This window comes from Rhinatrema bivittatum, chromosome 6, assembly GCF_901001135.1.
Source record: "Rhinatrema bivittatum chromosome 6, aRhiBiv1.1, whole genome shotgun sequence".
NCBI classification, from domain to species: domain Eukaryota; kingdom Metazoa; phylum Chordata; class Amphibia; order Gymnophiona; family Rhinatrematidae; genus Rhinatrema; species Rhinatrema bivittatum.
In genome coordinates, this window is record NC_042620.1 from 139,236,609 (window position 1) to 139,258,684 (window position 22,076).

At 44.8% G+C, this 22,076-nt stretch overlaps 1 protein-coding gene across 2 annotated transcripts in view; it reads left to right on the forward strand.

Annotated features, from left to right (window-relative positions):
* The window catches only part of GULP1 (GULP PTB domain containing engulfment adaptor 1), a 611,398-nt gene extending 598,488 nt beyond the window's left edge, over nucleotides 1-12,910 (forward strand). For both annotated transcript variants that reach the window (XM_029605977.1, XM_029605980.1), the window contains one exon: nucleotides 11,934-12,910. In XM_029605977.1, the coding sequence (XP_029461837.1) occupies nucleotides 11,934-11,962 (29 nt within the window). In that variant the 3' untranslated portion in view covers nucleotides 11,963-12,910. The remainder of the gene's footprint in view (nucleotides 1-11,933) is intronic.
* The last annotated feature ends 9,166 nt before the right edge of the window (nucleotides 12,911-22,076 follow it).

A 22,076-nucleotide genomic window follows, 5' to 3' on the forward strand; every position in this document is an offset into this window, starting at 1 on the left:
TAACAAAAAAAAAAAAAATAAAGGATAGATAGGGTTTAGGGGTGGGAAGAGGGAGTGAGTTTAGGTAGGGGGCTCTCAGTCTGCTCTTAATTTGCAAAAGTTCACCCGCACATGCGCGTGCGGTTTGTAAAATACGGCACATGTGCATATGGCCACCTGATTTTATAATATGCAAGTAGTTTGATTATCCCTCAATGTATATGTTAAGTAGCAGTGAGGCTGCTTGTGGATTGGGGTTTATTTTCTCTTATTTTTCTTCTATGTGGGTATGTTTCTTTAGCAGTATTAAAATTCTGTTAGGATGTCTGCCTGATTTGCTTTTCCCTCATGCCAGTTGTAATACTCCCATAGTTCATTTTTGACATAGTGAAACTAGAACAGATACAGGGAAGGGCTATTCAGCTTGGAAAAGAGATGGCTGAGTAAGGATATTATATAAGTTTAGAAAATCGTGAGTGCGATGAAATGGATAAATAAAGTTTGATAATTTACCCTGTCAAATACTAAAACAAGGGAACTCCACAAAACTAACAACCAGCAGATTTCAAACAAATCATAGGAAGTACTTTTCATTCAGTGCACAATCAAGCAATGGAATCTGCCAGAGAATGTAGACAGTCAAAGTGTCTAGGTTAGCAGGTTTAAAAATAGTAATGATGATTTTTCTATACCAATTTTTAATACATTTCAAAACAGTGTATAATAAAGTATAAATACAAAATAACAGTATATATTAAAAACAAATCAAAAACATAAATGAAACAAACATCCCATAAATTAAATCAGCTAATAAATAGTTTAAATATTCTGGAAATCAATCAAAAACTTGCTTATACAGCCAAGATTTTATCAACTTCCTGAATTTCATAAAATTGTTCTCCCTACTAATATCTAGCTGGAAAGAATTCCACATTAGTACGTATCTTGTTCACTTCAGAGTAATTTCTCATGGTGAGAGCATTCGTAGTAATTTCTTTTGAGATGATCTCAACATTCTTACAGGTTTATAAGGCATGAAAAGATTGGTCAAATAATAATCCTTTCCTTTATATAAAGCCTTAAACATAAGAAAAAGTAGTTTAAAGATAATCCTACAGTGGACAGGTAACAAGTATAAATCTTGTAGTAAAGGAGAAATATGATCAAATTTAGATCCCCAAATATAATTCTTGCTGCAGTATTTGGAGCAATTGGATTCAGTTCAAATTAGCCTCAGTAATGCCCAAGTATAAAGAATTATAGTAATCAATTTATGATAGCGTAAGAGGATAAGCGAGCATTGTCTCATTTATACAGTCATGTAGCTAATATCTGAATCATCTGAAGGCTATACAAGACAGATAGATAAAAGAGACACATGCTTCAGCATTAAAAAATCATTGCCATTCCTGGTATTTTAACCAAGTCAACAAGAGGAATAGTAATATTTTGCATACAAGAGTCAAATTGATATTAAAATTGCACCTCTGGAACCAAATGTCTTCCAATTTTGGGGGATTTTCTTGTAATTTATGATCAGTTAGCCAATTGGCAATCTTGTCCAGACAGTGATTAAATTTTTCAATATCCAAAACTGAATCCAAATTAAAAGATGATTGCACTTGAATTTTATCAGTTTAAAAGTAACAGCTAAAACCTTGTCCTTGAATTAACTTAGGTAATGGCTCTAAGAGCAAGTTAAAAAGTAAAGGGCATAATATAGAACCCTGGGGAATGCCGCATGTTACTTCTTTCAATCATGAAGTGTGAGTCTCCCAATTTACACAAAAATAAATGACACTTCAAGAATGACCTAAACCAATTCGAAACACCTACAATACCTAGATCCTGTAACCTTGGGGCCAGATTTTCAAAAGGTTATGCGCACCAGGCCTATTTTAAAAAGGCCCAGCGGCGCGCATAAAGCCCTGGGACGCGTGTAAGTCCCGGGACTTGCAAAAAGGGACAGGGTGGGGGCGGTGCGGGGTCAGGCTCCCCGGCACAGCGGCCATATTTGCTGCTGTGCTGGGGATCACGTGCTGGCAGTCAGCCGGTGCACGCAAAAGTTAAACAAAACTTTTGGGGGCAGTTAGATTAGGGCTGTGGGGGAAAGGTAAATGGAAGGGGTGGGAAGGTCAGATTAGGGCGAAGGGAAGAGGGGAAGGCTGCGCGGCTCGGCGAGCACAAGGTGCACAATTGTGCACCTCCTTGCGTGCGCCAACCTCTGATTTTATAACTTGCGCCTGCGCACGCAGGTTATAAAATCAGGTGTACATGTGCGTGCGCTGGGTAGCACGCGCACATGTACGCCCATGTGCAACCTTTTAAAATCTACCCCTTGATCTTTACTTTTATCAATATTTAACCTAACTTCGTTTACCATAGACAATAATGCAGTCTTCATAGCAAAATCTTTACAAAAGCCTGACCTTCATGGAAGGCATAGATTAACTTTTTCAGCAAAATTGCTCAACTGTGCAAAAACTACCTTTTCAGCTACCTTCATCACAAAATGTATATTAGGTATTGGACAGTAGTTCTTTTGGTGAGCAGGATCTAAAAACTTTCCCTTGGATGCACAAGTGACAGCTTCAAAGATGCTGGAATAAAACCAGCAACAATAAATGCATTGACTATGGTCATGAGAGGCTTAGCAAGGTCTCACTCCTTGTCTTCAATCAAGATTGAAGGCATCAGGTCCAGTTGTGAGGTAAAATTGTTCATGGAAGCAAGGACCTTTTCCATGATCACAGTTACTACAGGATTAAAAGCTTTCCACAAGGTCTGACCCACTAAACCTCCATTACTCTTAGCCGAAAGGTTTTCATCAACAGAATCCCAAAATTCATTGAGCTGGTTCTCAATAGCCCTTTGAGTTGCCTTCTTGACCATATTTAAAAGAAGGAAAGGACTGTTGAGCATTTATTATTTTTTTGTTGAAAAAAATGTGTTAACTTTTCAACTGAAAGTGTAGAGGAATTAGAGGAAGTTACTGGTCAATCGGGCAAAAATATTCAAAAGACGCTTAGATCTTTTATCAGCCAATCTCAGTTGTTTAAAGTATTCTCATTTTGCTTTCTTGACCTCGCCCTTGTAGAAGCTAATAGCTGTTCTATAGGCCATAAGGTTATCCACTGACTTATTTTTGCACCACTTCTCTCAATGACAAATCTAATGTTTTTAGCATGACTAAACCAGGCATTAGAATGTTTATTAATTAATGTTTCAAAGGGCCAGTCTCATGCAGTTTTTTAGGATTGTATTCCATTCATTAACTTGCATTTCTCACAGGACAAGCAGGATGGTAGACCTCACATATGGGTGACACCACAGGATGGAGCCCAATCACAGAACACTTCTGTCAAAGTTTCCAGAACTTTGACTGGTCCCTACTGGGCATGCCCAGCATGGCACTAAACCTGCAGCCAGCAGGGGTCCCCCTTCAGTCTTCTTTTTTTCCGTGCAGCAGTAGTCACGCAGTTAAGGAGCTCTGCAGAGATTCCTGACAGTAATTCTGTGAGGAAAATTCCTAAAATTTAATTTACCCCACAGGGATCCCTCCTTCAACTTTTTCAAGCCTCGTTACTCCGGTAAGTTTTTTACCTGTTTTCTGTCGATTACCGTCGAATTTGGCCCTCGCGGCCTACTGGCCGTCGACCGTACCGCAGCTCAATATTTTCATGGCCATGGCATCGGGGTTCCGCCGGTGCCCGGACTGTAATCGTACCATGTCCATCACAGACCCTCACAAAGTCTGTGTAATGTGTCTCGGATGTGAGCACGATGTCCTAACCTGCACCAGATGTGCCCTTATGACACCAAAAGGTCGCAAGGCTAGAATGGAGAAGATGGAACTTCTCTTCCATGCTCAAACCCCGATGCCGTCGATTGCATAGATGTCATCAGAACCGGCACCGTCAACTTCGCACCAACATCGACCTCCGGCCGGTGACTATCCGGCATCGATGACTTCTTGGCCTTTGACACCCTCTACTCCCCCTCAGGACCGAGGGGATCGTAGAGATAAACATCGCCACTGGCATTGAAAGTCTCGGACCATTGAGGGAGTGAAATCATTGACCTCACCATAGTCTGAGCCACCATCGAAGAAGCCCCGTCCAGAAAAGGCACTGACCTTTTCGGCGACTGGGTCGCTGAGGCAACCCTCACCGGACAGGGTATCGGGAGCCGCGACTCCGCCTTTAACGGTGGCCCCTCCAGCTATGCCTCTGCCTCATTCTTCTGTTCCGGAGCCGGGGCTGCTCTCTCCAGGTCTCCGAGAAGAACTGGACTGGATGGTTCAGGAGGCCATCGACAAGGCGATGCATCGACTCCAGGTTCCTCCGGCACTGGCACCGACCACTGACCCGATTCCAGCAACATTGGCACCTCTGCTCTCGAGGATGGAAGCGCTTATGGCCGCTTTTCCACCGATGGACCCCGGGTCACCGATGGCTCCGGTGCCCTCCCCACTTGCTTTGTCATCGGGAGGAGAAACACCGTTCCACATCCCTCCATCGGGAGTTCTGCCGATGCCGATATGTCCGGTGCCACCGATCCTCCCAACGGTTCCAACGAGTCCATAGGCACCACCGAGCCATCCATCGATGCCCTTGATGCCTACACAGGTGCCTTCGATGCCCTCATCGGTGCCTCCAGTTATTCCTTTGAGTCCTTCGGAGCCTCGACCAGGACCTTCAGGGATCCCACCTCCCTGACCTCCTCTAGTCCCTAGAGGAGCAGGTGCTGATCCCTATGACACCTGGACTGATGATTCTTCACCAGACACCGATGATTTGCCTTCACCACCTTCACCTACTGAAAGCAGAAAGTGTTCTCCTCCAGAGGACCTTTCCTTTATAAATTTTGTGAAGGAGATGTCTGAATTGGTTCCCTTCCAATTGCAGACTGAACAAGATGACAGGCATCAAATGATGGAGCTGTTACAATTCCTGGATGCTCCCAAAGAAATAACCTCCATCCCTATCCACCACGTTCTTCTGGATCTCCTAAAAAAGAACTGGGAACATCCTGGCTCTGTTGCAGTCCACAGGAAAGCTGACACCACCTATCTCGTTCAGTTGGCTCCAGGCTTTCGCAAACCTCAATTGGATCACCAATCTGTGGTTATCTAATCTGCCCAGAAAAGAGCAAGGAGATCAAAACCTCACACTTCCTTTCCCCCCAGGCAAGGAACAGAAATTTCTAGATGCCATTGGTTGCCGTGTCTTCCAGGGATCAATGCTCATCTCCAGAATTGCCTCTAATCAGCTCTATATGACCCAATATAATAGGGTCTTATTTAAGCAGATACAAGACTTAACAGACTCCCTGCCTCAGCAATTTCAAGAGCAACTCCAAACCCTAGTAAACAAGGGTTTTGAGACAGGCAAGCATGAGATCAGATCATCTTACGATATCTTTGACACTGCTACCAGGGTATCTGCAGCTGCTATCTCATCAAGACGATGGGCCTGGCTCAAGTCTTCCAACCTTCGCCCTGAAGTACAAGACAGATTATCCGATCTGCCTTATGTAGGAGATAATCTGTTTGGTGAGCAGATTCAACGAACGGTGGTGGAACTCAAGGACCATCATGAGACCCTAAGCAGCTCTCTCTGATGCATTCTGAATACTCTTCAAAACAGCCCTTCAGAAAGGACTCTTAAGAGGTCATTCTTCCGCCCGAAGAAGTCCTACCCGCCACCAACTAGAACCTGTTCTACGAGACAGTTTCAAAAAGCCCAGTCTCGTCAGACACGAAAACAAAAACCGCAAGCGGCTCCTCAGCCGGGCCCTGCTTCCGTTTTTTTACTCCTGCATAGAGAGCAGCAGCCAGCTTCCATTGCCCCACATACCAGTGGGAGGTCGATTGTGCCATTTCAACAACAGGTGGCACTCAGTCACCTCAGACCAGTGGGTCCTAGCAATAATTGCTCAAGGTTATCATCTGAACTTTCTCTCCATTCCACTGGACTCCCCACCTCTACAGACATGGAGAACATCCAATCACTCCATCCTTCTGGAACATGAGGTCTCCCTCCTCCTCCAGTCCAAGGCAATAGAACCAGTGCCCTATTCCCGGTACTTTCTAATCCACAAAAAATCGGGAAGTGTTCGTCCAATTCTGGATCTACGTGCCCTCAACAAGTACCTCCAGCGAGAGAAGTTCAAAATGGTAACCTTGGGCTCTCTTCTTCCTCTTCTACAAAGAGGAGACTGGCTCTGCTCTCTAGACCTCCAGGACGCATACAATCATATCGCAATAATTCCATCTCATCGCAAATACCTGAGGTTTCTAGTAGGCCCCAAGCAGTACAAAGTGCTTCCATTTGGCCTCGCGTCTGCACTACGAGTCTTCACAAAATACCTCGTCGTAGTTGCAGCCTTCCTCAGGACTCAAGGTGTTCACGTCTACCCCTATCTAGACGATTGGTTAATCAAGGCTCCCACTCAGCAAGCTGCTCTGTCGTCCCTACATCTTACTTTATACACTATAATTTCACTTGGATTTCTCATCAATTATGACAAATCCTACTTAGTCCCATCTCAAATCTTATTGTTCATTGGGGCAGACTTGGACACCTTGCAGGCAAAGGCTTTTCTGCCTCGACAACTAGCTCTCACTCTCGTGTCTCTTGCACACCAGCTGCAGTGTCAGCACTCCACGACTGCACACCACTTTCTCATCCTCCTGGGACACATGACGTCCTCAGTTCAGGTCACCCCAATGGCCCGCTTGGCCATGAGAGTCATGCAGTGGACTCTAAGGTCACAATGAACTCAATCCATTCAGCCCCTGTCGACCATTGTCCATGTAACCTACTCATTCCGTCAGTCTCTCGCCTGGTGGAGAAATCAGGTCAATCTCCTCCAGGGCTTGCCCTTCTAGGCTCCAGACCCTCAAAGAAGTCTCACCACCGATGCTTCCAACCTCGGCTGGGGAACCCACGTGGCCGATCTGCAGACACAAGGATCTTGGTCTCCAGAGGAAGCCAAACACCAATTAAATTTCCTGGAGCTGCGAGCAATCAGATATGCTCTCAGGGTATTTCAGGATCACCTCTCCAGTCAAGTCATCCTGATCCAAACTGACAACCAGGTGGCCATGTGGTACATCAACAAACAGGGAGGGATGGACTCCTACCTTCTGTGTCAGGAAGCTGCGCAGATATGGGCGGAGGCCCTTTCCCACTCTATGTACCTCAGGGCCACCTACTTGCCAGGAGTGGACAATGTGTTGGCAGACAAGCTGAGTCGCACCTTTCAACCGCACGAGTGGTCTCTCAACCACTCAGTAGCGAACTCGATCTTCCAACAATGGGGTTATCCTCAAATAGACCTCTTTGCGTCACCTCAAAATTGCAAAGTAGACAACTTCTGCTCTCTCACTCGCAGCCAACACTATCAGCCAAGAGACGCGTTCTCCCTATCATGGGCAACCGGTCTCCTATATTCATTCCCTCCACTTCCACTTCTCCCCAAGTCTCTCGTGAAGTTACATCAGGACAAGGGAACCATGATCCTGATAGCACCCCACTGGCCGCGCCAAGTGTGGTTTCCAATACTTCAGGATTTCTCCATTCGCAGGCACATTCTCTTGGGAAAGGACCCGCTTCTAATAACTCAAAACGACAGGTGCCTACGCCACCCCAATCTTCAAGCCTTGTCCCTGACGGCATGGATATTGAAAGGTTAATCCTTCAGCCACTTAACGTTTCTGAACCAGTTTCCCGTGTCCTGATTGCTTCACGGAAGCCTTCCACGAGGAAATCGTATTCTTACAAATGGACTAGGTTCACGTCATGGTGCTCTTCTCAATCCCTTGACCCCTTTACCTGTCCAATCACAAAGTTTCTGGACTATCTCTGGCACTTGTCAGAGTCAAGTCTAAAAACGTCCTCCATCAGGATGCATGTCAGTGCAGTAGCCGCCTTCCATAAAGGTGTCGGGGATGTTCCCATATCAGCACAACCCCTTCTAACATGTTTTTTGAAAGGCTTGCTTCACCTCAAGCCTCCTCTGCGTCCTCCAGCCCCTTCTTGGGACTAGTTTTGGGTCGGCTCATGAAACCACCATTCAAGCCTCTTCAATTCTGTCACCTTCGATATCTTACATGGAAAGTGATTTTCCTTTTGGAAATCACTTCCACTCACAGAGTTAGTGAATTACAGGCTCTAGTTACCTATCCGCCTTACACTGAACTTCTGCAGGACCGGGCAGTAGTCCGCACTTACTCTAAATTCTTACCTAAGGTAGTTTCGGAGTTTCATCTCAATCAATCCATTATACTACCTACCTTTTTTCCCAGGCCCCATTCCAATCCAGGAGAGCAGGATCTGCATACCCTTGCCTGCAAACGGGCTCTAGCGTTCTACCTAGACTGTACAGCTGCCCACAGGAAAAGCACTCAATTGTTTGTCTCTTTCCATCCTGTCAAATTGGGGCAGCCTGGGGGGTAAACAGACTCTCTCCTCCTGGTTGGCGGTCTGCATATCCTTTTGCTATCAGCAAGCAGGCATTCCACTTCAAGACCGTGTTAAAGCACACTCTCTGAGGGCCATGGCGACTTCAGTAGCACACCTAAACTCTGTGCCGCTTCCTGACATTTGCAGGGCTGCCACCTGGAGTTCTCTCCATACCTTTACAGCCCATTATTGCTTAGACATTGCCAGAAGACAAGATTCCATCTTTGGTCAGTCTGTCTTGCGCAACCTATTTACAACGTGACGTACCAACACCCTTCTGCCTGCCCGGTGGGGTTCAGGATGCCCTCGGCCAAATTTCATCCTAGGCCTAGTGCCTTGCATGCCTGAGTACATTTGGTGCATACTCTGACATCCTCAGCTCGGTACTCACCCATATGTGAGGACTACCATCCTGCTTGTCCTGTGAGAAAGCAAATAAGAACATAAGAAAATGCCATACTGGGTCAGACCAAGGGTCCATCAAGCCCAGCATCCTGTTTCCAACAGTGCTAATCCAGGCCATAAGAACCTGGCAAGTACCCAAAAACTAAGTCTATTCCATGTTACCATTGCTAATGGCATTGGCTATTCTCTAAGTGAACTTAATAGCAGGTAATGGCCTTTTCCTCCGAGAACTTATCCAATCCTTTTTTAAACACAGCTATACTAACTGCACTAACCACATCCTCTGGCAACAAATTCCAGAGTTTAATTGTGCGTTGAGTAAAAAAGAACTTTCTCCGATTAGTTTTAAATGTGCCACATGCTAACTTCATGGAGTGCCCCCTAGTCTTTCTATTATCTGAAAGAGTAAATAACTGATTCACATCTACCTGTTCTAGATCTTTCATGATTTTAAACACCTCTATCATATCCCCCCTCAGCCGTCTCTTCTCCAAGCTGAAAAGTCCTAACCTCTTTAGTCTTTCCTCATAGGGGAGCTGTTCCATTCCCCTTATCATTTTGGTCGCCCTCTCTGTACCTTCTCCATCGCAACTATATCTTTTTTGAGATGTGGCGACCAGAATTGGATACTCCCTGAAATGCCATGCCCCGCCCACATCATGTCCATTTTTTAAATCAAGTGAGATGTGCGTGCAACAGGAGATACGTGGGCATCTGTGTAGATTTAAAAATTCGGTGGGCATGTGTGAGCCCGACCTTTACGCATATCTCCCAATTTTGGCATGTGCCAGGCTTTTAAAATTGACTTACTTTCTAAATCTAAAAGTATGTGTGTAAATGATTTCTCTGTCCATGTTCTGCCCCTAAGTACGCCTCTATGCAGTACATGTAAAGGTATGCAAAATTCCTTGCCACTCCTCATTAAACACTCTCTCAGACCCTACCACCATATCTGCCTCTTTATGCCAGCCCATGACTTCACAGCTCTTCTCTTTGGCAGCCTCTTTACCATGTGACTTTCTCCTCTAGCCTAAATTTCAAGGGCACTCCTCTGGCAGGAAAGCTTTGCGGGCTATCTCCTCAGCATAAAAGTAGCATTGACCATTTTTAATTTCTTGATCTCTGTGGTCTTTCATCTGATTCCTCTCAAATCTTCAGGGTGTCTGTCCCAGGTAGAGGACACAACTCTAGATGCCACAAATGTCCCAAAAAGTCCGAGGGACCCATGTTGAGCAACATGTTTTGTTGCTTCTGTTCCAATATGTTCCTGAGTACAGGGATTCAAGGACAGGCTCCATGACCACCTGAGTTGCCACACAGAAGGAAAGAAGTCTATTTTTGAGGGCCCTTGGGATTGTTTTCTCACTGGGGCTCTTCTGTTCATCAGCCCAAGTCCAGTACAAAAAACATCAGTCAGCAAAACTGTTCAAAATAAAAGTTCTTTGCTAGCACTAATGGCAGGAAAAACAAAGTCCAAATGAATTGATACACTAATGGCTAGTACACAAAACAATAAAACAAAGTCCAAAAATCACAAAAAAAATAAATCTCAGTATCTTTGCTTCTCTAACAATTAAATCAGTTCTTGGGACAGAGACCCTGTTCCCTTGGGTTTTCTCAAGTATCTACTTTGAAAACAGCCCTCCCTTTTCTCTGAGCAACTTCTGCCATTCTGGTGAGCTTCTTGCTGATTCCTCTTTTAATAATTGGCTCATTAAAACATAAGAAATGCCTTACTGGGTCATGCCAAAGATCCATCAAGCCCAGCATTCTATCTCAGACAGTGGCCAACCCCAGTGACAAGTACCCAGCAGGGTCCAAAAGAATAGGTCTTAATCCTCCATATTCATAACCAGTAATAAGTGATGGCTTTCCCAAGGCTTCCATAGAATGCCTTCCTCAGTTGGGCAGGATTATTTTTTCAGTTTCCACCTAGAACATAATCCCTTCTCGGAGAACCGTCTCCAAGAATTCTCAAAAATCAGATGAGGTCTTTGCCATCTCGGCCTCCTGACAAAAACTTCTCCTCTTCTGACTTCTTAGGATTTCCCTATTGAGACTTATTTCCTTCCTGGAACTAATGACAACTCCTACCTTGGGCCCTAATCCCATTCTCTGGACAGACCTTCCACAGTAATGAGAAGGTCCCATGTCTGGTACTTTCCTTGTGAAAGGAAATACTACAATAGCACACTCCGTGGAGAGTTGGCACCTTCAGACTATGATTTGCAGATTGGCTTCTCCTTTCTCGGAATCAAACTTCTCTTCATCATGCATTATGTAAGGACAGGAGTTTTATCAAACTAATGACACCTTCCATCAGTGTGTGTCAAGCCTCCTTAAACACTTCCACCTACACTGACCTCACTAGCAGGGGCAGTTTCTGTTGAGACACTGACTAAACTTTAGGACTCTTAAACTTGTAAGGGGCAGATTTGGAATTCTCCTTACACATAGAAATGAGAATAGATAAGGACCACTTGATCCAGTCTGTCCATTTTGTCCCTCTTACTATGCTATCATAGATCTTATTTGATCTGTATTGGTCTTCCATTCTCTCTGCACCACTAAGTTCCCTTTGTGTTTGTCCAATGCATGTTCAAATCTTGTCACTACCCAGCTTCTCACACTCAAGGAATGCACTATACTCTCAGTGAAAAAGTGCCTCCTCCATTTTCTTATCATGACTCTGTGACCTTGAGATTTTCATAGTCAGGATGCACACATAGCAGCAGAAGCACCTATTGTCTTCTCTTTCCCCAGTCAGCATGGAACATGTGCTTTATATAATTAATCGGTGTGTGTCTTTTAAAATAATATGTTTAGTTAGTTTCATTCAAAATTATGTATAGCTTTAACCGATATTATATTGTAAGTCTTATAACAACCAGTAATAGTGGCTTCATCAAGGATATTGTAAAAGCATGTGGAAACTGCAAGTATATCTAGGATCAATTTATTTTTGCCAAACTCTAGATATATTAAATATAAATTAAGAACAGCTTGGTGATTTAAGTTTTATTTCTGTTGTGCATCTGATGAAACTTTTATAAGGTTTAATCACCATCTCCTATTTTGCAGGAGGGGTTCAAAATGGGACTAACCCTTGAAGGCACAGTATTTTGTCTCGACCCATTAGACAGTCGGTGCTGATGCCAAGTACAAAAGGTTGCTGTTATATGATTATTTGTTACTGCAATATATAATAATTGTATTATGTATGATGTGCCAAAAAAGTTTTATATGTTATTTTTGTTGGATTTTTCATCTGTATGCTTCCAGTTTAGATCTAATACTTACATCTTTATGTAAAATATAACTTTTTTGTCTGTTTTAAAAAATGGTGTGCTATAAATTACTGTTTTCAACTTAAACTAGTCAAGATAGCTTAAAGAATCTGTATATGTCACACATTCTTGTTTTGTTTTATATTGTTTTTCTTGAAATTTACCATTGCTCATAATTTAAGTCAAAGGTCTCGCAAAACCATTTGATTTCAGTTTAAATATGGTTTTACTATCATTTTTAATGAGGAAGAAGAATGTTTTTAAATGTAATATGTCTGTTAACAGATTTATCTTTTCTCTTATACAAGTCTAAATCAAATTGCTGCAATTAAGCAATGTAAGTTATATTTTCAAACTAAAATATGGCATAGTTGGTAAAATTGTGCATTTCCTGGTAGCCAGTTGCATTCTTTTTTTTTGGGAAAAAAATTAATACTTTTATAATTTCAAACCAGCCCAAAGAGATATGTAAAAGTGATAAACTACACTATGAAAATGATGGCATTAAGTCGGTATTTCCACAGAACATGATTTCCGTTGTGCACTTAGGTCCTAATGCATTAAGCATTTTTTTCTTGTAGATACAAAATAAGGGAAAAGCCTACAAGGTCAATTTTTGGTAAGCCCAACGAACAGCAAAAAGTGTAACTGGTTATCTTTAGCCAAATCTTTGGTCACACACAATTGCCTACATTATTGGATGAAAATCCTTTTCTCACAGGACAAGCAGGATGGTAGTCCTCACATATGGGTGACATCACAGGATGGAGCCCAATCACGGAGCATTTTTGTCAAAGTTTCTAGAACTTTGACTGGCACCTACTGGGCATGCCCAGCATGGCACTAAACCTGCAGCCAGCAGGGATCCCCCTTCAGTCTTCTTTTTTCCGCGCAGCAGTAGCCACACGGGTTAAGGAGCACCACAGAGATTCCTGACAGGAATTTTCCTCATGGAATTACTAAAAACTTTCATACCCCACAGGGGTCCCTCTTTCGAATTTTTGACTTCGCGGTACTCTGGTAAGTTTTTTACCCGTTTTTGGTCTATTCCCATCGAGTTTGGCCCTCGCAGCCTACTGGCCGTTGACCGCACCATGGCTCAATTTTTTCAAAGGCCATGGCGTTGGGGTTCCGTCGGTGCCCGGACTGTACTCGCACCATGTCCGTAACAGACTCTCATAAAATCTGTGTAATGTGTCTCGGGTGCGACCATGATGTGCTGACTTGCACCAAATGTGCCTTAATGACACCAAAAGGTCGTAAGGCCAGAATGGAAAAAATGGAACTTCTCTTCTGTTCTCAAACTCCGACTCCGTCTGAACCGGCACCGTTCACTTTGCGCGAGTATCGGCCACCGGCCGGTGACCATCCAGCGTCAACGACTTCTCGGCCTTCGACTACCTCTACTCCCCCTCAGGACCGAGGGGATCGTAGAGAGAAACATTGGCATCCACACCGGAAGTCTCGGACCATCGAAGGAAAATCATCGACCTCGCCATCGTCCGAGCCGCCATCAAAGAAACCCCAATCAGAAAAGGCATCGACCCTTTCTACGACCGGGTCACTGAGGCAACCCTCACCCGGACGGGTATCGGGAGCCGCGACTCTGCCTTTAATGGTGGTCCCTCCAGCTATGCCTCTGCCTCCTTCTTCCCTTCCGGAGCCGGGGCTGCTTGCTCCAGGTCTCCGTGAAGAACTGGACCGGATGTTCAGGAGGCCATCGATAAGGTGATGCACAGACTCCAAGTTCCCCTGGCGCCGAAATCGACCATCGACCCCATTCCGGCAGCATTGGCATCGCTGCTCTCGAAGATGGAAGCGCTTAAAGCCGCTTTTCCACCGATGGATCCTGGGTCACCGATGGCTCCGGTGCCTTCCCCACTTACCCTGTCATCGGGAGGAGAAACACCGTTCCGCATTCCTACATCGGGAGTCCTGCCGATGCCTCAACCATCGATGCCGATGCGCCCATCGGCGCCACCGATCCATCCATCCTTTTTTTCAGCAACCCTCCTCCATCTGACCTTCCCGACCCAGCCATGCTCCCACAATCGGCGACTGACCCATCGGGGTCCGGAGCAGGCCGCAACGCTTCGCGAGGCGCATGATCCGACCCTAAGCCGCGCCTCCAACCACTTCGCCCAGCCTACCTTCCGGTGACCTCAGCTGTGGGAGGCACTCCTCCAGCCTGTTAAAAGTAAGGCTGTGACCTAGGCGTCGTGCACCGTGCGTCGCGCGCCTAAGGGACACGACCAAGGAGCAAAGCCCCTTGGTGTGCCCCTTAGTGCAGCCACTTCTCTTCTGCTCTACCTCTCCCCCCAGGAACCCACTAGATATAACTCCCTACCTCTACTACCATACTCCCCATTCACAGGGTCTTCACTTGATTCCTCCTCCCTACAAACATAGCCAGACTTCTCCAGGGCTTTAATCTAGCCCATCATCTCTGATTGCTAGGTCCCTCCATTATTTGCTACCCTTTACTAAACACCCCAACACCTCCCAGCACCCTGATCTGGGGCCTACCATATCTCCTTCCCACATAGAATTCTCAGATTACACACATCCCTTCACCAACATGACATATTACCCCATTCCCACACTTAACAGCCTCATCCTCGAAAACAACTCCATCCTTTCACCCCCTCATCCAGCCTCAGATCACTTGTCCCAATTATGATTTCTCCACTAGCGCAATTCCTCTGCCTAACTACGCTATCACTCCTTCTCTTCAATGCTCAGTCCCTAACCAAAAAATCCCTATTCTAAATGACCTTTTGCTAGACACTCAGCCAGACATCTGTGCTGTCACAGAAACTTAGCTCAATCAAACAGACACTGTACTAGTGAATCAACTCCCTACCCATTTATATGATATATATTCCCTCCCCAGACATAAAAAAAGAGGGGGCGGTCTCCTACTGGCAGCCAAGAAAGAATTTAAACTAATCTCTCAGGAGGTTAACACCACTCATAAGTTCGAAATTGTTTTTTTCAAATCCCCGCAACTTCAAATTAGTCTAATCTACACTCCCCCTGGTCTCCTCAATAGCAATACTTCCCCCCTCATTGAATTCATTGTGGATAAGATTGACATGGACACCCCAGCCATCATCCTTGGGGACTTCAACCTGCATGTGGACTGCATCCCCTTATCCCCCTCCTGTGAAACCTTCCTATCCATGATCTCAGCCATGGGTTTTACACAAATTATTTCCAGCCCTACCCACAAAGCTGGCCACACCCTAAATTTAATATTTACAAACTCCCACCTCATCACCTCTGAAACTCCCACCTGTACCCCTGTCCCCTGGTCAGATCACTCGCTTATAAAATCTAATTTCGCCATAAAGCTTACTGCCCCAACCAAAACAATATCATACACTACAGGAAATCATGCTCCCAAGAGGATCTAATCCTCTCCCCCTCAAATGCTCTTGAGAATCTGGCCCTCTGTTCATGGAAGGAGATTACTAAACACATAGCAGACCAAATTTGTCCAGTTATCTCCAAGGAAATAAACCCTTCTAAAACAAAAAAAACCTTGGTTCACGGTGGAACTAAGGACACTTAAACAACAGTTACGAGCCAAAGAAAAGAAATGGCGCTTCCTCCTAGCATCCTACAAACACACTCTCCACTCATATAGAACCTCCATACAAAAAAACAAAAAAGACTACTACGCTCAAAAAATCCACAACTACCAATACTATGCTAAAGCCCTATTCGCTTACGTCTCACTCCTCACCAATACAGTTCCCTCCCCTATGACAGATAACGATGCAAAGAACAAATGCAATGAACTAGCAACCCTTTTTCCACTCCAAAATCACCAACCTTATCTCGAAGAGCCCAAACAACACTCTCGACTCCTTCGAAACAGCCTCCACCTATGAGATAACAGTTCGCCTAAAGAAAATGAAACCCTCCACACACCCGGAGGACTCCATTCCTACAAAATCACTCCTAACTATACCTGATGTTATAACCAAACCAATATCAGAAATTATTAACCTTTCACTCACCCTTGGATTGGTCCTCCCCGCTTTGAAACAAGCTATCCTCTAACCTATATTAAAGAAACCAAATCTAGACACTTCAGACCCGGCTAATTATTGATGGAAAGAGTAGTCAACTCACAGCTTATAGATCACCTTGAAAAACACAGCATTTTATGCCCTTCACAATTTGGTTTCCAGAAGTTTTTCAATACGGAGACCCTTTTAATATCCCTAACTGATACCATCCTCAAAGAACTAGATAAAGGCCAATCATTTATCCTAGTCTTGCTAGATATCTCCGCAACATTCGACACTGTCAGTCAATAACATTCTAACTGACCGCCTTTCGGACATTGGTATCTCAGGCACTGCCCTGAGCTGGTTTACTTCCTTCCTAAACAACCATCATTACAAAGTCAAAATTAGCAACCATGAATCCAACCCCATTAATTTAACACACGGGGTCCCACAAAACTCTTCTCTCTCCCCTACCCTCTTCAATATTTACTTTCTACCACTATGCCAACTCCTCGCTGACCTTGGGCTTACCCACTATATCTACGCGGATGACGTACAGATACTCATCCCTGTCACCGATTCAGTGCCCAACACTCTTAAAATCTGGGACAACTGCCTCACCTCAATCAACTGCCTCCTCACCAATCTCAAACACTTTAAACTCATCTAAAACTGAACTTCTTCTTATCTCCCCAGCCCACCACAACCCCCCTCCCTCACCCATTCCCCTCTCCTTCTCGCAACATGTCAGAGATCTAGGTGTCATTCTTGATAACCATCTTAACCTAAAAAAATTCATCAACAACACGGCTAAGGATTGTTTCTACAAACTGCAAGTTCTTAAGAAATTAAGACCGCTACTACATCACAACGATTTCCGGACAGTACTCCAAGCTACCCTTTTCACGAAGATCAACTACTGCAACTTCCTACTCTTGGGACTTCCCTCAATCTCAACCAAACCTCTTCAAATGCTGCAGAATGCTGAAGCTAGAATCCTCACCAATTCACGCAGATCGGACCATATCACACCAATCCTTAGAGAACTCCATTGGCTACCAATCCTAGCTAGAATCCTCTACAAGAGTCTTACAATAATTCACAAAGCCCTGCAAAACAAGAATATACATTGGCTTAATGACACCCTCCAGTATCATACCTCCGGCAGACCAACCAGATCTGCTTACAAAGGTACCTTGTTTACACCCTCGCATAAGCTTACCCAACACATTTCAACGAGAGAAAGTGCGCTATCCATAGCTTGACCTACATTATGGAACTCGATGCCACCAGACCTACACCAAGAACATTGCACAATGACTTTAAAAAAAAAGGTAAAAAACTTGGCTTTTCAAACAAGCCTTTACTTAATCTGCAGCTCACCTGGACCTTATTGTATCTATAAAATAGTTTTTTGTTTTTCATCTTCGCTTTTCGTATTATTCTCTTCCTAGGTCATCCTGACCTTTTATTTTCTCACTCTACCCAAGTTCCTCTGATATCCCTGTTATATGTAACTTTATTCTTCCTCTCTCTTTTTTTAAGGTTATACACCCCCAGTTATTTGTAAACCGATGTGATATTCATTTGAATATCGGTATATAAAAGTACATAAATAAATAAATAAAACTAAATCCTCCGGTGGCCTCGATGCCTTCATCGGTGCCTCTGGTACTTCACTCGATGCCTTCAGAGCCTAGACCAGGACCTTCAGGAATACCATTGTCCCGTCCTTCTCACGTTTCTAGAGGGGCAGGTGCTGATCCCTGTGACACCTGGACTGACTATTCATCTCAAGACACCGATGATTTACCATCGCCACCTTCTCCTACTGAAAGTAGGAAGTGTTCTCCTCCAGAGGACTTGTCCTTCATAAATTTTGTGAAGGAAATGCTGAATTGGTTCCCTTCCAATTACAGACTGAGCAAGATGATAGGCACCAAATGATATAGCTGTTATAATTCCTGGATGTTCCCAAGGAAATAACCTCCATCCCTATTCACCAGGTTCTTTTGGATCTTCTCAAAAAGAATTGGGAACACTCATAGCCCCAGTCAACCGAACACTCATAGCCCCAGTCAACCGAAAGGCAGATACCACTTACTTGGTACAGTCAGCCCCAGGGTTCCAGAAACCTCAGCTGGATCACCAATCTGTGGTTGTAAAACCTGCCCAAAAGGGGGCACGACGCTCAAAAGCCCATTCTTCCTTCCCCCCAGGTAAGGAGCAGAAATTCCTGGATGCCATTGGCTGGCGGGTCTTCCAGGGTTCAATGCTCATCTCTCGAATCGCCTCTTATCAGCTCTATATGACCCAATATAATAGGGTCTTATTCAAGCAGATACAGGACTTTGCAGAGTCCCTGCCTCAGCAATTCCAGGAAAAGTTTCAAACCCTGGTACACAAGGGTTTTGAGACAGGGAAGCATGAAATAAGATCCTCTTATGATATCTTCGACACCGCTTCCAGGGTATCTGAAGCTGCAATTTCTGCAAGAAGATGGGCCTAGCTTAAGTCTTCGGACTTGCGCCCTGAAGTACAAGACAGATTGTCTGATCTGCCCTGTATAGGAGACAATCTGTTTGGCGAACAGATTCAACGGATGGTGGCGGAACTCAAGGAGCATATTGAGACCCTTCGCCAACTCTCTCTGATGTCTTCTGAGTATTCCTCCAAACAGCCATTCAGGAAGGATACTAAAATGTCATTCTTCCGTCCAATGAAGTCCTATCCACCACCATCTAGAACTCGTTCCACGAGACCTTTCCAAAAGGCCCAGTCTCATCAACCTCGGAAACAAAAGCCGCATGCAGCTCCTCAGCCAGGCCCTGCTTCCAGCTTTTGACTCCTGCATAGAGAGCAACAGCCAGCTTCCACTGCCTCAGATACCAGTGGGAGGTCGATTGTGCCATTTAAACAACAGGTGGCACACAATCACCTCAGACCAGTGAGTCCTTGCCATAATCTCTCAAAGTTATCACCTGAACTTTCTCTCCATCCCACCGGACTCCCCACCTCTGCCGACGACCACTCAATATTCCTGGAGCAGATGGTCTCCCTCCTCCTCCAGTCCAGAGCAATAGAACCAGTGCCCTACTCCCAACAAGGCCTAGGATTCTATTCCCGGTACTTTCTAATCCCTAAAAACTCAGGCGGCATTCGTCCAATTCTGGACCTGCGTGCCCTCAAGTACCTCCGCCAAGAAAAGTTCAGGATGGTAACCTTGGGTTCCCTCCTTCCTCTTCTGCAAAGAGGAGACTGGCTCTGCTCTCTAGATCTCCAGGATGCGTACATACACATTGCGATAACTCCATCTCATCGCAAATTTCTGAGATTTCTGGTAGGCCCCAAGCACTATCAGTACAGAGTACTACCATTCGGCCTGACATCTGTACCACGAGTCTTCACCAAGTGCCTCGTAGTAGTAGCAGCCTTCCTCAGGACTCAAGGTGTTCACGTCTACCACCATCTAGACGATTGGTTAATCAGGGCTCCCACTCAGCAAGCTGCTCTGTCGTCCTTACGTCTTACTTTACACACTCTGATTTCGCTAGGATCTCTCATCAACTACGCGAAATCCTGCTTAGTCCCATCTCAAACGTTATCATTCATAGGGGTAGACTTGGACACCTTGCAAGCAAAGGCATTTCTGGCTAGACAGTGAGCTCTCACTCTCATTTCTCACTTCCGGAAAACCTGAGATTACAAAATAACACGAAAACATTTTAAAAAGATCTCAAAACATGACTCTTCAGACAAGCCTTCAAAGATGGAATCAGCTAATCGCCCTTACCACACTAATCACCACATACAACAAGTATAACCCTTTCTAATACAGACAACTGATCTTTATAAATATTTACTTAAACTATCCCACTACAAAATATCTAATCCTCATAACGGACTGACAAACACATCCCCACCAAAGACAGGCCAACTTGACGCTAGGATAACTGACAATATGAACACACAAAACTCTGTTGTTTTACTCTATGCCATATTATTTATTTTATTTATTTATTTTTATATTATGCCCCCTTTGATTATTTATCAGATCTTACTGTTGTATATATGCTGTAATATAAGATATACCGTTATATATAACACAAAGCGTATAGATATTCCAGTTTACTTTCATGTTTTTTATCTGTTTGGCCGCTACAAATGTAATATGTTGTTTCAAATGTAAACCGGATGAAGGCAGCTAGTAAATTTCGGTATATAAAAATGTACAAATAAATAAATAAATTTCTCTCGCACACCAGCTACAGTCTTAGCACTGCTCAACTGCACGCCACTTCCTCATCCTGCTGGGACACATGGCATCCTCAGTATAGGTTACCTCAATGGCCCGCTTGGCCATGAGAGTCATGCAGTGGACGCTAAGGTCACAATGGACTCAATCTGTCCAACTTCTATCGACCATTGTCCACATCACCGACCCACTTAGTCAGTCTCTAGCCTGGTGGAAAAATCAGATCAATCTCCTCCAAGGCCTACCCTTCCAGGCTCCAGACCCTCAAATAATTCTCACCACCGATGCTTCCAACCTCGGCTGGGGAGCTCATATCGCCAATTTGCAGACACAAGGAGCTTAGTCTCCAGAGGAAGCCAAACACCAAATCAATTTCCTGCAGCTGCGAGCAATCAGATATGCTCTCAGGGTGTTTCAGGATCACCTTTCCAAGCAGGTCATCCTGATTCAGACTGACAACCAGGTGGCCATGTGGTACATCAACAAACAGGCAGGGACGGGCTCCTACCTACTGTGTCAGGAAGCTGCACAGATATGGGCGGAGGTCCTCTCCCATTCGATGTACCTCAGGGCCACCTACTTGCCGGAAGTGGACAATGTGTTGGCAGACAAGCTGAGTCGCGCCTTTCAACCGCACAAGTGGTCCCTCAACCCCACAGTGGCAGACTCAATATTCCAATATTGGGGTTATCCTCACTTAGACCTCTTTGCGTCACCTCAAAACCGCAAAGTAGAGAACTTTGCTCTCTCACTCACAGCCAACAATCTCAGCCAAGAGATGCGTCCTCCTTCTCATGGGCAACCAGTCTCCTATATGCATTCCCTCCACTTCTATCGAAGACTCTCGTGAAGTAACGTCAGGACAAGGGAAGCATGATCCTGATAGCACCTCATTGGCCTCGCCAAGTGTGGTTTCCAATACTTCAGGACCTCTCGATTCGCAGGCACATTCCCTTGGGAAAGGACCCACTTCTGATCACTCAGAATGACGGGTGCCTACGCCACCCCAATCTTCAGGCCTTGTCCCTGACAGCCTGGATGTTGAAAGGTTAATTCTTCAGCCACTTAACCTTTCGGAGCCAATTTCCCGTGTCCTGATTGCTTCACGGAAGCCTTCGACAAGAAAATCTTACCTTTACAAATGGAACAGGTTTAGATCATGGTGTTCTTTTCAGTCCCTTGATCCTTTTACCTGTTCCACCACGAAGTTTCTAGACTATCTCTGGCACTTGTCAGAATCAGGTCTAAAAACTTCCTCCATCAGAATGCATGTCAGCGCAGTGGCCGCCTTCCATAAAGGTATCGGGGACGTTCCTATTTTAGTACAACCCCTTGTAACACGTTTTCTGAAGGGCTTGCTCCACCTCAAGCCTCCACTGCGTCCTCCGGCCCCTTCTTGGGACCTCAATCTGGTTTTGGGTCGGCTCATGAAACCATCATTCGAGCCTCTCCAATCCTGTGATCTTTGCTATCTCACATGGAAAGTGATTTTTCTTTTGGCAATAATATCTGCTCGCAGAGTTAGTGAGTTACAGGGCCTAGTTACCTATCCGCCTTACTCTAAACTTCTGCAGGACCGGGCAGTACTCCGCACTCACCCTAAGTTCTTACCTAATGTAGTTTTGGAGTTTCATATTAATCAATCCATTATACTACCTACCTT